Source organism: Hydra vulgaris, chromosome 09, assembly GCF_038396675.1.
Source record: "Hydra vulgaris chromosome 09, alternate assembly HydraT2T_AEP".
Lineage (NCBI taxonomy): Eukaryota > Metazoa > Cnidaria > Hydrozoa > Anthoathecata > Hydridae > Hydra > Hydra vulgaris.
In genome coordinates, this window is record NC_088928.1 from 62855001 (window position 1) to 62870001 (window position 15001).

Consider the following 15001-nt stretch of genomic DNA (forward strand, 5'->3'; position numbering starts at 1 on the left):
AAGAGCATCTTTGTAGACATTTTTGGAGAACCTAAATTTTTTATTTAGCTTGTTATTAATTAAAATTGGGAGACCATCCACCCCAAGTTTTAGAATTTGGGGTGGATGGTTTGAGTCAATATTAATATTTCAATCTTCACTATGCCCCTGAGCGGTACTGCGCTCAACTTGATTCTCAGCGCAGCCACTTTGTTCGTAAAGATTTGTGTTTCAGAGTTATGGAGTTGAGAGAGGGTTGTAGCCACAATTAAAAGTAACCTCTTCGACTGTAGTGGCCTTCATGGCCTTGGAGAGGCAAATTAATATGTAAAAAATAAAAAATAAAAATAAAAAAATTGATAATTTATTATTTGGTTTTTTATATGAAGAATTTTTAGAAGTTTATTTTAGTATTCATCAAGAATAATATTTTAGTTCATATGTAATCAAGAAATTAACTTAAGCTTATTTTTAATTGAAAACACATTAAATTTTTAAAGTTAATTGCATTTTCATAAATATCTAAGGACTTTCATAAAAGAATTAGTAATAGTTATTTGTGAAATATTTTATTAGAAAAAAGCTAAATATCAGGTTTGATTCAATTCTTTATCTAACTTTAATTCTTTTTAGAACTTATTACTTAAATGCTGAAACATTATTGTTTAAAGTAAAAAATACATACACCTGTGTGTGTGTGTGTGTGTATATATATACACATTTGTATATATATAGCTTGTAAAACTAATTTAAAAAACTATGTATTAATACATATATATTAATACATATGTATTTTGAGTAACAAAGAATTTATGCAAACCTCATTTAATCCTTTTGCATTTTTCCAAGGTATCTAAAAGCATAAAAGGAATCTAAAGAGATATCTAAAGGAAAAATTTGGTTTACTACTATTTTATTACTACTAATGAACTTTAATACAACCACTTTCAATGACTACCATTCAATGCCAACCACTTCCACTACTCACTGCTAACCAGTTCCAACATTCACTGCCAACCACTTTCCACCATTCACTGCCAACCACTTTCATCATTCACTGCAAACCACTTCCACCATTCACTGCCAATCACTTCTACCATTCACTGCCAACCACTTCCACTATTCACTGCTAACCACTTCCACCATTTACTGCCAATCACTTCCACCATTCACTGCCAACTACTTCCACTATTCACTGCTAACTACTTCTACCATTCACTGTTAACCACTGCCAACAAATACAAATCACTTGAAAAATATTAAGTTTAGATGAAATAAAAAAAAATAGTTTCAATTTTGATAAAACCTTTATAAATCTTTTTCTATCAAAATAATCAGCAAAAAAACTTGTAAATTGTATTAATTCTATGTAACTAAAAGAAATGTAAAATAAAAAAAAAAATAAAAAAAAAAAAATCAATTTCAGCAAAATAATCTAGCAATCCTGTGAGTACTAATTTAGACTACATTAGTTTTATAAGTTACATAAGTTTAGGTATTGGAAATACAGCAACAACTGGAAATTAAAAGATTAATATAAAACTTAACTTTTAAATAACATGATTTCACTTTAAAAAGTTAATTTTTGTTTGGTTTTGATTTTATGAGTAGACAGACTTTAATTACAAGTTTGCTTGCAACAAGCCTTTATAATATAAATGTGTCTGTGTGTATATATATATATATATATATATATATATATATATATATATATATATATATATATATATATATATATATATATATATATATATATATATATATATATATATATATATATATATATATATATATATATATATATATATATATATATTATAATATATATATGTATATATATTATAATATATACATATAATTCAAAAAAGGTAATGTCATTAAATTGCTTGGACTATTAAATAGTGTACTGAGTACCACCTATGTTTTGAGTCAGGTTCTTTAAAAAATTTAAAATGACTAAAGTAACAAAAACTATGAAACACAAAAAACCATCATCATCACCTAGTTCTCTAAACCTATTATTCACTAATATTTATAGTCTTTGAAGTAACTTTTCTACTGCTGAGTCTTATCTCTTGCAAAGTTCACAAGGCATACTTGCTCTTTGTGAGACTAATTTCAGTTCAGCTGTCTCATCTTGCGATCTTAGTGTAGATGGTTATCTTCCTTTAACTCGTAAAGACGAATTAAAGGAAGATAACCATCAACACTAATTTTTGTTCTACATCGGTCTCCTTCATCTCTCCAACTCGCTTTCGAGACAACCCAAATCATTCACCATCTCTACTCAACTTATGTCTTGTTTCTGATCCTAGTCAGTGCTCAGTTTCTCCACATTTACCCTTAGGTGCTTCGGATCACAGTTTGATCTCTCTAAAACTAATATCTCATTCTTCTTCATCATCTAAATTCCCCTATCATCGTACCTCTTACAACCACCTTATAGCTGACTGGGATTCTTTCCGTGATTTTCTTTGTAATGGCCCTTGGGTAGGAATCTTTCATCTTCCTGTTGATAAAGGTGCTTCTTACATAACTTTGTGGATTCAGTCTGAGATGGAATCTTTTATTCCCTCTCGACAATTCCAGGCCAAGCCTCACTCTTCTCCATGGTTTTCCTCACACTGTGCTACTGCCATTGCCAATCGAAACTCTTACTTCCATATCTATCAGCAAAACAATTATCCAGAAAAAAGACATCTGCTTACTATTGATAGAAACCATTGTAAAAAGGTTTTGTCTAACGCCAAAGCCCGCTATTCTCAAGTCATGAAATCTTGTATTTCATCACAAAAATTAGGCTCTCGTGACATCTGGAGAATCTTTAACAGTATCAATAATAAGGGCAAATCTGTTGTTCCACCTCTCTTGTATGGTTCAGACTTTGTCACCGTACCTAAAGACAAAGCTGAATTGTTTGCTGAAAACTTTTCATCAATATTATCTCTTGATTCCACTAGGTGTGTTCTACCTGATATTGCCAACAAACAGGTTGATCCATTGCTTGACATTCGTATCACTCCAGCTTCTGTATCAAAAGTGATTTCCTGCTTAAACTCTTCTACAGCTTGTGGTCCAGACAACATACCTGTTGTAGTCTTATAGAAGTGTTCTCTGGAGCTGTCATCTGTACTTTCAAAACTATTTAACAAGTGCTTATCAGAGTCTTGTTTTCCAGCCTGTTGGAAAGTAGCATCTGTTAACCCTATTTTCAAAAATTACGGAGAGCGAACTGATTCGTCTAACTACCATCCCATTAGTCTACTTCCTATCATAAGCAAGGTTTTTGAATCTTTAATTAGCAAGCACCTAATCTCTCATCTTGAATCTAATAACTTACTTTCTGATCATCAATATGGATTTCAATCTTCTCGTTCTACAGCTGATTTGCTAACAGTAATAACTGACAGGTTTTATCGTGCATTAGATGAAGGTGGAGAGGTTAAGGCCATCGCTCTTGGCATTTCAAAAGCTTTTGATAAAGTGCTGGTCTTTTCCATAAGCTTTCTTCTTACAGTGTATCTGGTAACATCATTAAGGTTATTGATTCCTTCCTTTCCAATTGTAGTATAAAAGTTGTCCTTGATGGGCAGCACTCTTCTTCATATTCTGTAACTTTAGGGGTTCCTCAAGGTTTAATCATTGGTCCTATACTCTTTAATTTACATTAACGATCTTCAGATATTCTCACATCTAAGGTGGCATTGTTCGCTGATGACACTACCATTTATTCTTGTCATGATAAGAAGCCAACACTCTCTGATTGCTTGGAGGGGGCATCTGAGCTTGAAAAGGATCTCACTTCTGCTACAGCATGGGGCTCACAGTGGCTGGTGAACTTTAATTAAGATAAAACTCAATTTTTTTCAGCCAATCGTATTCACATCAATTTAGATCTTCCTATTTATATTCATCTTATATTTATCTTATATTTATGAACGGTAATGTACTCGATGTGTCATCTACTCTCTGTCTTTTAGGATTAATTCTTACTTCTGATCTTTCTCGGAAAACAATATCAAATCAGTTGCAAAATTAGCATCTGTTAAGGTTGCATCTCTTTATCGAGCTCAACACTTTCTTACTCTGGATTCTATTCTTTAACTCTATAAATCTCAAATCTGTCCTTGCATGGAATACTGCTGCCATGTCTGGGGTGGATCTTCTAATGATACCCTTTCTCTTTTAGACAAGATGCAAAAACGCATTGTAAACATAGTTGGACCTGCTCTTGCAGTCAACCTCCAACCATTATCACATCGTCGTGATGTTGCTTCTCTTTCTCTTTTCTACAAATACTATAATGGGCACTGCTCTAAAGAGCTAGCATCTCTTTTGCCATCTACTAAAATTCATTCTTATGTTACTCTTCGTTCAAATTAATCTCATCCTTTTTCTGTGACTGTTCCTAAGCGCTCCAAAAACTCTTATTCGTCTAGTTTTTTTCCACGAACATCAGTTCTTTTGGAATTGAAAACTTGCAACCACTTACAACAATTACCAATACTAAATATACACAAAATGCAACTGTAAAATTTCTCATACTAGAAACTAGAACTTCTTTATCTTCAAAAAATAGCAGAAAATTCTATCAACTTTAAAATTTAAAAAAAAAATTAAAAAAAAAAGGGAAGAAAGAGGAACAGTTTTGAAAACTTTGTAAATTCTGAGTACAAATAAACTTTACAGATTTACAAATGCAAAAGAATAATGGACAAAAAAAAAAATAAAAAAAAGTAGAAAAGACAACAAAAAAAAAAAAAAAAAAAAATCAAATAAAAAAATATATAATAGTAGAATCAGAGATGATTCTACAAATAAAATAAGGTGGGGAGGGGGAGGGATGAATCCTTAGAAACATATCCCCGCACACTTCCTTCCATTTTAAATATGCAAAATTTAATCATAAAATAATTATAAAAATCAATAAAAAAAAAAAAAACGATAGTAAAAAAAAAAGATTAACTCTATAAAAAAGTATTCATCTAAGTTTTCTTTTGAGTATAAAAATACAAAAAAAAACATAAAAAAAACAACATGTATTTTAATAAATACTTTTCAATTAACACAAAATTCAAAATAGAATAGAGTAATATAAACACACTCATTACAAAATATTTCTAAAAAAGTAAACTTGAATGTATTAAAGCCCGTTTGCTTCCTATAATCTCATGATCAATTGACAATAGCCAGATAATCAGCTGAATTTAAATCAATAAGAACCATTATAATTATACTTTTAAATTAAACTTTCTTTCTAATGCATTTTAATAACAAGACTGTGTAAAAACATATGAACTATGTAAATATTCATTTTTTAGAGCAGGGCTGACAAATTTTGAAGATGATTTTATTAGGATACAAAAGATGAAAAATGTATGTATGTATGTATGTATGTATGTATGTATGTATGTATGTATGTATGTATGTATGTATGTATGTATGTATGCATGTATATACTTTTTATTTTATTTTTATTTACTCCCAGCAAAACTGCAAACAACCACTATTAAGTTAAGAGTTAATAGAAAACAAACAAAGAGCAGTTAAAAAGCAAGGAATTGGTTGACTTGAAAAGCTATAGGTTTTATGAGTCAACAAAATAATTCATAAAAATGAAATATTTCTAACTTGAAATGAGAAAATAATTCTTGGTATACAAGGTCTACCAGTACTTCTCCAAATCTCTGGTATTGTTTCTACAACTGCTAATGCCTGAGACAAACTATGAAGCATCGTATACCTATATAAATAAAATAAAACTGTTTATTGTAAGGTATTTTTTAAATGAGTCAACAAATACCTTCTAACCTTAAGAAAGAATTTTTTTTAACTTCATTAAAAAAAAATTATAAGGCCACAATTAGCTCTTAATAAACAAACAAACTTCAAATTATTTATATATGTTATTAAAAAAAATGGAAAAAACTGAAAAATGTTTCCTTTTATTTATCTTATATTTTTGAAGCATTAAACTATAAAGCTTACTTATGCTTTTCAAACATGGAAATTAAATTTTTATATTAAAACTTGAGTATAATAAAAAATAAAGAATTAAATGAAATTTATTTATTGATTTTTTAAATTCTCTTATTTTTCTTTTCTTTTGTTCATAAAAAATTAGACAAGTAATCACTATATAATATTGCTGAGCTTAGTAGTAGTAATTCTTATAGTAGTAATTTTTATTGTAGTAGTAATTTAGTAAATTTCTAAAAACATTAAGAAGTAAAATAAAATTTAAAACATTAGGAAGCTTTAAAAATTTTCAAAAACATCGTTCAAAATTAGTTAAGCATATGTCATGATAGAGATACTTAAGTTATTAATGTGTTTAGTAATTTGTTAAGTCTGTGCATTTAAGAGACAACTTTCTTTCTTATAGAAAAAAGATTTTACATGCAAACTTGATTTTTCTTAAAAATTAAGGGGGCAAGAGTCCTAAAACCTGCAGATCTGAAAAAAAAATTAGTAGAAATTTATTAAAAATAAAATAATCCCCCATCCTCGTTTTTTTTTTGTTTTAATAGAAATTTATAGAAGTTATAAAGCATTGAACATTAATCGTTAACTCAAAACAAAGATTTTTAATTTTTTGTTCTTTTTTAAAAATTATCAAAACAAAGTCAAATAAAAATGGTTGGTATGGAATAGATTTACCATGACCAGTATTATATGGGTCAAGATAAGTCAATCGTTCCACATATTTAAGTCATCTCATGTTTTTTGAATTTTTTTATACGGATGGCAATTAACACATTTCAAGAAGATATTCTAAATATTATTTAGACTGGTGCTGGTATTCAATCCTTTTATAAATAGCAAATTATACCAAAACATTTAAAGTTTTTTAAAGTTATTTATAATAAACTTTTTTTTTTATAGCTTTAAAAAGTAAACTAAAAGTTTAGTTTTTCTATATATGTATACACTCTAAAAACAATCCGTTAGAAAAAGCAACGGATGGTTTTTTCCATTATGTTTTTTCTGTTAATTAATGAAGTAATTCATAACCAAAAATCATAAAATTAACAGAGCAAAATTTACTATTTACAGTTCTTTGAAAATTAATTAATTTAACAGATTAAATATTCAAATCCATTGAAAAACAACTGAACTTTTTATTAAAAAAGGGTTTCCAAAAGAAATTATGAAGTGCTTTCTCTGAAGATTATATCTTAAAATATTGTTTGTTTGACTTAGATTTGTCAATATATTATAGTTCTTTATTTATAAATAATAAATTTTTAAAAGACATTTTTCTTAAACCACGTATAAATCGTAGATAAAAGGTTTGTTGCAGTAAATTAAATTAGCGTTTTTTTAAATTGTGTTTATCCATTTGCTTTTTCTACTAAATTTTAGTTTTGAAGTTTATTAAACTTATTTTAAATTTTCAATATAAAGCATTGAATATATTTTTATATCTTTTAATATGATAAACTAAAGGGTTAGTTGAACAATTATTTCTATAATATAGATTATGTGACTTGTATATATAAAAAACAATTTTCCATTTTAGATGTGACATGTAGTAACTTACGATATAAATTTAAATCAGTTTTAAAATTAAAAATGTTAAGATTTCTTTTGATGGGTATCATTATTTAGGTTAGTTGCAGCTGTGTTTACATAGAGTATATATGCTTTTATAATTTGCAATTTTAGACACATGACATGCAATATCACACTGTAAGTTTCATCAGTTGTAAAATGCTTACTCGCATTTCTTTTTGTTGATGGGTATTTATTTAGGCTAGTATATTTTATTTGTATATTTAAGTTTGTATTTTTTTATAATTTGCTATTTTAGATACGTGTCATGCTATATCACATTATAAGTTTAAATTAGTTGTAAAACTATTTTTTTTTTACTTGCAACTATGTTAGTTACAACTAAGTTTATATATCGCTTGTTTATATTTGTGTAAAACTTGCTACAAGTGACAAGTGGCATTCAGGCATGAGATATCAAATTTAAATTCCATTATTAATACTTTTAACGTGTTTATCATTATTAAATAAAAAGGTGAGAGACTTTTTTTTCTTTTATTTTTGACTACTATTGATGTGTGTAAAAATTTTAGAACCTTTCAGTTAGCAGATAAGGTTATCTTTTGTAGTGCATTTAATTTTTGTTTAATACATTAAATGTAGAACTAATAAAATATAATTTTTATTAGCAATTCAGAAATAAATAAATCAATTTTAAGCCCGGAAAGAAAGAAAAATTACATTTTACCTGCATTTATTGCTATAAGGTATTACATGAACCACTAGGTAAAAGTGGTAATTTTTTTAAGCATTTTAATTCCACACAATGTAATGGCAAAGACGATTTTATGGCTTGGAAAAAGGCTTATGATGATATAAGTCTTGATAATGATGATGACTCGTTGTTAGATGACAATATTATGGATCTAACTAAATATGTAATGTCATCCAATATGGCAACACAAGAGCTAGGTAACATTCATCTAAAAAGACTTTTAGAGCGTCATAAAATTCATTTACCATGCGAGAAGTCTTTTGTCTATAATATAGTTCCTATGGTAGTTGAAAAGATAAAAAAAACAATCACTAACTGCCTGAGAAAAGCCAAAACTATTACATTATTAGGTGATATCTGGGATAGCCGCCAGCTGGCTGATTTTTTTGCTTTATGTTGCCAGGTTACCTTTGCCGATTTCAGTAAAAAGCTAATAGTTCTTGGTCTTCAACAAATGAGTGGCCCACATAATGCTGAAAATATTATATTGGTTTCAGAAGAAATATTAAATCAATATGATTTCGATAAATCTAAAGTTGACGGTTATGTGAGTGATGGTGGTAAAGCTTTTCTTAGAGCTTTTCCACAAATACTCAATTATAAATTGGAAAATGGCAATTGGATTGAAGAAGACTTTTGGGAAGAACTGTTTGAGAATGACAACAGTGATGAGAATGATCAGGAACTGAAAGATTCACCTGAAAACAAAATTGAACCTGAAATTAACGAATTGCTTACTGAAGAAATAAATCCAATCCAAAATGATATTAAATTCAGCAAACTATCTAATGAGATTAATGCTGAGATTGATGCTACTGGAATTGATGATGCTGATAATTATGAATTTGGGGATCATAGTATAGTAGATCAATTAGAGTTTGAACTCAGCAGCAGAAAAGTACCTCGTTTTGCATGCACAAACCACAAATTTAATATTTCTATACGTAATACTGTTAGGTCATGCAAATGATTGAAAACTATTTTGTCATTGCTTTGTTCATTTGCTAAAAAACTCATCAGACAATTCAAATTGCCCGAATCTTTCAACAACAAAAAAAATAGATTAAGAAACAAAAATTTAACTCGTTGGTCATCAAGCTTTTTAATGTTGATTTGTTTTTACAAAGCATATAAAAAACATTGTTTTTAAACTATTAAATGTCCAGTTTCTCAAGCAGAGTTTGAATTCTATTTATCATTGATGCTCCCAGCATATAGATTTACGCTTTTGAATCAAAGAAATCGCGTACATATTGGTGACTTGGTACCAAGTTTACATTTATTAATCATGCAATATGAGGAAATGGCTAAAAAAGATGATAAAAAGAAAAAATTTTGCAAATTGCTGATAACTAATGTAAAAAAACAATTTTAGCATGAGCTTAACTCTGCTGTATATGCAGCTGCTGCAGTTTTAAATGTTTCTAAACTTTATCTATGGTATCAAAGACCAATTGCAAAAGCCACAGTCGATTTGGGACTTAGTTCATTAGTAAACTTGGCAATTAAATTTAATAAAAAAAACGAAAAAAACGATTTGACAGCAAGTGGTTCTAATTATAGTTTCTTTCAAAAAAGTGTTCCTGACGATGAAGCCTTTGATCAGTTTTATCAAAGCATAGAATTGGATCAGGTAGAGTACAACAAAAAAGAACTTAGCATCGGACACCTAGCTGACAAAGAAAGGAATAACTTTGTAAACATTTTAAGAAACCATAATTTCACTAACAAAACTCATTATGATGCATTTTGGTTTGAGAAAAGAAAAGAATTGCCATATCTTTATAATTTGTGTCTCATGTTTTTTAATATACCAACATCCTTCGTTTATGTTGAACGTTTTTTAGCATATGTGGTGTAGTTAATCGAAAAAGAGCCGGCAACATGACTGATGAAACACTAATAAATCGTGCCTTTTTAAAAAGTAACTTAACCATACATAATGAAATGGCTGAGTGAAAATAATTCTTCAGTTTTTTGAAAATTTTCTTCATTACTTTTGTTTTTGTTTATGAATTGAAAATACATTTTAGAAAAATATAATTTTTTTTTTCTTTTTCATTTCGTGTTTCTGTTTGTTCATTATATAAAAAACAATATTACTTTTAGAACAAAATTATATTTTACACTAAAAAAAAAAAAACGCAAATTACTCAAAAAAAATGCGTACTATGAGTTGTGTATTGAGTATTCTACTCAAGAAAAATGCGTACTATGAGTTGCATATTGAGTATTATACTCAAAGAAATTACGTACGTTGAGTTGCATATTGAGTATGATATGAGTAATATACTCAATACGCAAAAAAAAGTGCATTCTGATGTATCACATACTTGAATTTACAACATTAAAATTAAAACCTAGTATAGTAACAATTGTATACATGTCTATGTTTTTTATTTAAATGTAATAACTGTATTAATAAAATATATATTAAAAAACTTTTTATACTTTTATTTAAATTTTCTAGTTTTTATTGTAATTTAAAGTTTCTAAATTGGATTAAATTATTATAAATATTTAATTCGTTTTCAATTTAAAAATTAAAGCATTTTTAAAGCTTGCTAAAAAATCTCTCCCAAATCATGTTAGATTTTGAATACCATAATAATCTATATATTAAAAATAAGGACTATTTTGTAATGAAATCTTAGTTCTATCTGGCTTAATTCCTTTTTAATTAAGGGAATAATAAATTATTCAATACAATGACGTATTAATTTCAATTCATTAAAACTTTAATCCGTTAACATAACGGAAAATCCATTGGTGCAATAGCAACAAATGCGGTCCGTTATATATAACAAATTTTTTCTTAGAGTGTTATTTACGTATATAAAATGTTATATATATGTTAGAGTTACTTTTTTTATCACTTACTAAAAAATATTGAAGTAAAGATTAAGTATAGAAAAAGTCAAATACATTCCCAAGACTAATGGGTCAAGACAGTATTTAATAATAATTCTAAATGCTGTCACAGCTTTTACAGTGTATGTAGGTATCAATATTAATTAATGAAAATATGATTTTGATTGCAATAGTGCAATTCGTGGTCTTCAAATTTTATTAACAAAATATTAATAAAAATTAAATATTCTACTTGAAAAAACATTCAAATTACTAAAAAAAGTTTTCCATGAATGTTATTTTGATTTTAAATGAATTTAAAGCTTAATTATGTTTAACTATGCCAATTAAAAAAAAAATTTATTAACTAAATAAGATTGAAATAATGTTATGCATGAGATTTACAAAAATTATGCAATATGAATCATATAAAACATTCATCATGATAAATAAACTATGCCAGTTTGATAAAACAATGCACAGCTTTAGTTGTGGGGTTCAAAATTTGGGGATCAAAAAAAGGCCGGATTTTTTGATCCCTAATAAACTGAGAAGTTGCATCATAATATTTAATTTTTAAAAATTGGATGAACCCTACATTCAATACTTAGTAGAAAAAATTGCAAAAATGGTGCAATAGTGCAATTGAATGGAACAAACGATAAATAAACTAATTATCAAAAGAAACATAAAACACTATTCGGCAACACCACAAACATCACTTGGCAACAGAATATATGTTACTTAACACCACAATACATTTTTTGGAAAAAAAAGCATAGTAATCTAATAAAGCTATCATCAACTCATCACTCTGCCAGGTCTAAACAACCAATTTCACCGTTTAGAAAGATAAGAATCATTTTAATCCCTCAAACTTTGTTAGTCCCAATACAAATCAACTTGATCTTTATCTACAATAACATCACCTATGATCAACTAATGATTGATTTACATATAGCAATTACATCTGCTATGTGTGAATACTTCTTTGAATTCTATGAAATTCTTTGCATAAAAATTATACCATGTCAAATAAGCAAAAAAAATGTCACCTTATGTTCCCAAAAATAAAAATAAAAGTTTTTGATAATATGTTTTTGATAATTTGTTTTCTAAATTTCCATATCTTTTACATTTATCTTTATAAATGTTAAAGTGGCTGTGAAAATTTAGAAATATCAAGGTTTGAGTATGCATGTGTATTTGTATTTTTACACACATATATGTATACATATATCTTTACACAAAGCTAGAAATAGAATGTCATCACACCATCTTTTTATAAAGTATAAACTATTCCACAACAATAAAATATCTCTTCTAACATAAAAGTGATTAGATGAAAGTTAGATATTACTGAGAACCATTTATTACTTTTATTTCCTATTTTAAGCACTGTTATACAGGCTCGGGTACTTTGGGTGGGATTGAAGAATGCAGAACCATTAAAAAAACACATCTAAAAACAAACTAAGTGGGCTAAGCAAGCTGTCCACACTAATAATTTCTAGTCCAGACTATCAGAATTAAATTTTTTTTTTTTTATGTATTATGTTATAATGGTATTGTTTTAGGTATTATGTTAAAAGTTTGAAAAACAAGATTATGGAAGAATTAAAATCATTTTGATAACTAAAGTTTAGTAACAATTGATGGTTACAGTTTAGTGATTATTTTTTCTCAGATAGTTGTGTGCAGTTTCATTTTTTTTTGTATTATCTTGCTCTGGTTCTGCTTGTTTTCGTTTAGATTTGTTCTTTACCCTTTGAGCTTTTCAATTTTTTTTTATGTTTGGTTCATTCCACTTAGACTATCATTTGATTCTGTCAAATTACATGGGAGAGCCAAATAATAATCCAAGGTCAAATAGCCATAATTGCAAATAATAATCCAAAGTCAAACAGACATAGTTGCAAATATTTTTTTGCTAACAACAAGTAAAATTAATAAACTTAATACTAATAAATAAAATCAGAATCATTGCATTTCATCACAATTACTAGTTAAAATTCTTCTTGATTAAAAGAATATTCATTTCGATGTAGATTACACATTTTTTTTAAATTCCTTTTTAAATAGCTAGTTTGTTTGTAGATAGCTATAGATAGACTAGGAAGAGTCAAAATTATGGATATTTAGTCAAAACTAATAAAAACCAATGGTCCTCTTGATATGTGCTGTTACATAATCTTGTTATCTGTGGACGATTGACCCCAGATGCTCTAATAAAATTTTTTAGCATAGTACAACAACTAGAAGCTTTAATGGTAACTTCAGTACCAGGACCTTTCCAAAAAAAAAAAGTCAAAGATCCTTATGGGTAATACTCCACATTAAAAACTTTCTAAGATATTATTGCCACTAAAGATATTTTTAGGATTTGTCATGTTTTCTTTATGCCTAAAATCTAAACATTTTAATGAAATTTAACTGAAATAACTTAATGAAATTCTTTTTCATTCTCATTTGCACTATGCTTAATAAATTTTTATGTAATCAATTAAGATTCAATCAAACAAAAGATATTAAAGGGATATCAAACAATATATATTAAAGGGATAATCAAACAAGAGATATTAAAGGGATAATCAAACAAGAGATATTAAAGGGATAATCAAACAAGAGATATTAAAGAGATAATCAAATAATTAAGTTAAATAAAACTAAAATGAACACTGATAACAAAATATATTAAAAATTTATCAAAAAAATTTTATTTAAAAAGTAAAAAGATAAAACCTGGCCGAGGCTAACATCTTGAACAAACGAATATAAAATAAATCAAACCGTGGTGTAGGAAATAAAATCTAAAATAGAAGTTTTATTATCTCATATTTTTAACTATAACTGCTGATCAAAATTTTTTATTTTTATTTAAATGTTTTTTAACTGTCTAACTTTGTTTAACTATTACATTTTCAAAATAAGTGACACATTGTTATTATTATTCCCATCATTAGCGTACTACTTTTAATTTACCAAAAAAACCAAACATAGTAGTGTACTATATATACACACCCTTTGTACACAGGCTCACTGAATTAGTTTAAAAAAACTTTTCTTGTGATATTAGACTGTCTAAAATTGTTGAAAAAAATTTACAAAAAAAAAATTAGACCAACTTTATAGCAAACTTTTGACTGATGAGAAAAATAAGCAAAAAAACATGCTCATATTTGTACATATAATGTACAAAGAGAATATATATATATATATATATATATATATATATATATATATATATATATATATATATATACATATATATATATATATATATATATATATATATATATATATATATATATATATATATAAACATTCATACACACACATACATAAATACATTTATATATAAAGTTCAAAAAGCCTTGTTTTACAGTATAATAAGAAAATGAATTTTAAAGACTTATACTATTCAAACAATTACTAAAAAGGTTTACCACTACAATATGGGAGACTGAAAAAATAAATAAAATTGCAGCAGCATCTTTCAAAATTTGATTTTGCCAGTAATGATGTCTACCCTATAGAATAAAAAAGATTGAATTAAATAAATGAATAAAAAAAGAAAAGAACATTGGCATATATCTATCTATTTATCTATTTATATATATATGTATACATATTTTGGCTTGGATATTTCTTCAGGAGAGTGCTCGATGAATTAAAGCAAATTAAAATAAATTAAGTTAAAACAGAGCTGTATTTGTATATTCTTTCTAAACAAAATTACATATTTTTTACAACTATAAATTTCATGCTAAATGCAATCATCAGGTAAAAAATCTGACTTTTTGAAATTTGAAATCTGAATAGAAACTTTTACTTATAAAAAAATATGTAGTTATATATATATATATATATATATATATATATATATATATATATATATATATA

At 26.9% G+C, this 15001-nt stretch overlaps 1 protein-coding gene across 1 annotated transcript in view; it reads right to left on the reverse strand.

Moving 5' to 3' along the window:
* The window catches only part of LOC100214569 (nonsense-mediated mRNA decay factor SMG8), an 83977-nt gene that overhangs the window by 30167 nt on the left and 38809 nt on the right, over positions 1–15001 (reverse strand). The window contains exons 5-8 of the mRNA XM_065806295.1: positions 14545–14628; positions 13841–13908; positions 5611–5722; positions 800–832 (exon numbers count right to left, since the gene is read on the reverse strand). Of these exons, the coding sequence (XP_065662367.1) occupies positions 800–832; positions 5611–5722; positions 13841–13908; positions 14545–14628 (297 nt within the window). The remainder of the gene's footprint in view (positions 1–799; positions 833–5610; positions 5723–13840; positions 13909–14544; positions 14629–15001) is intronic.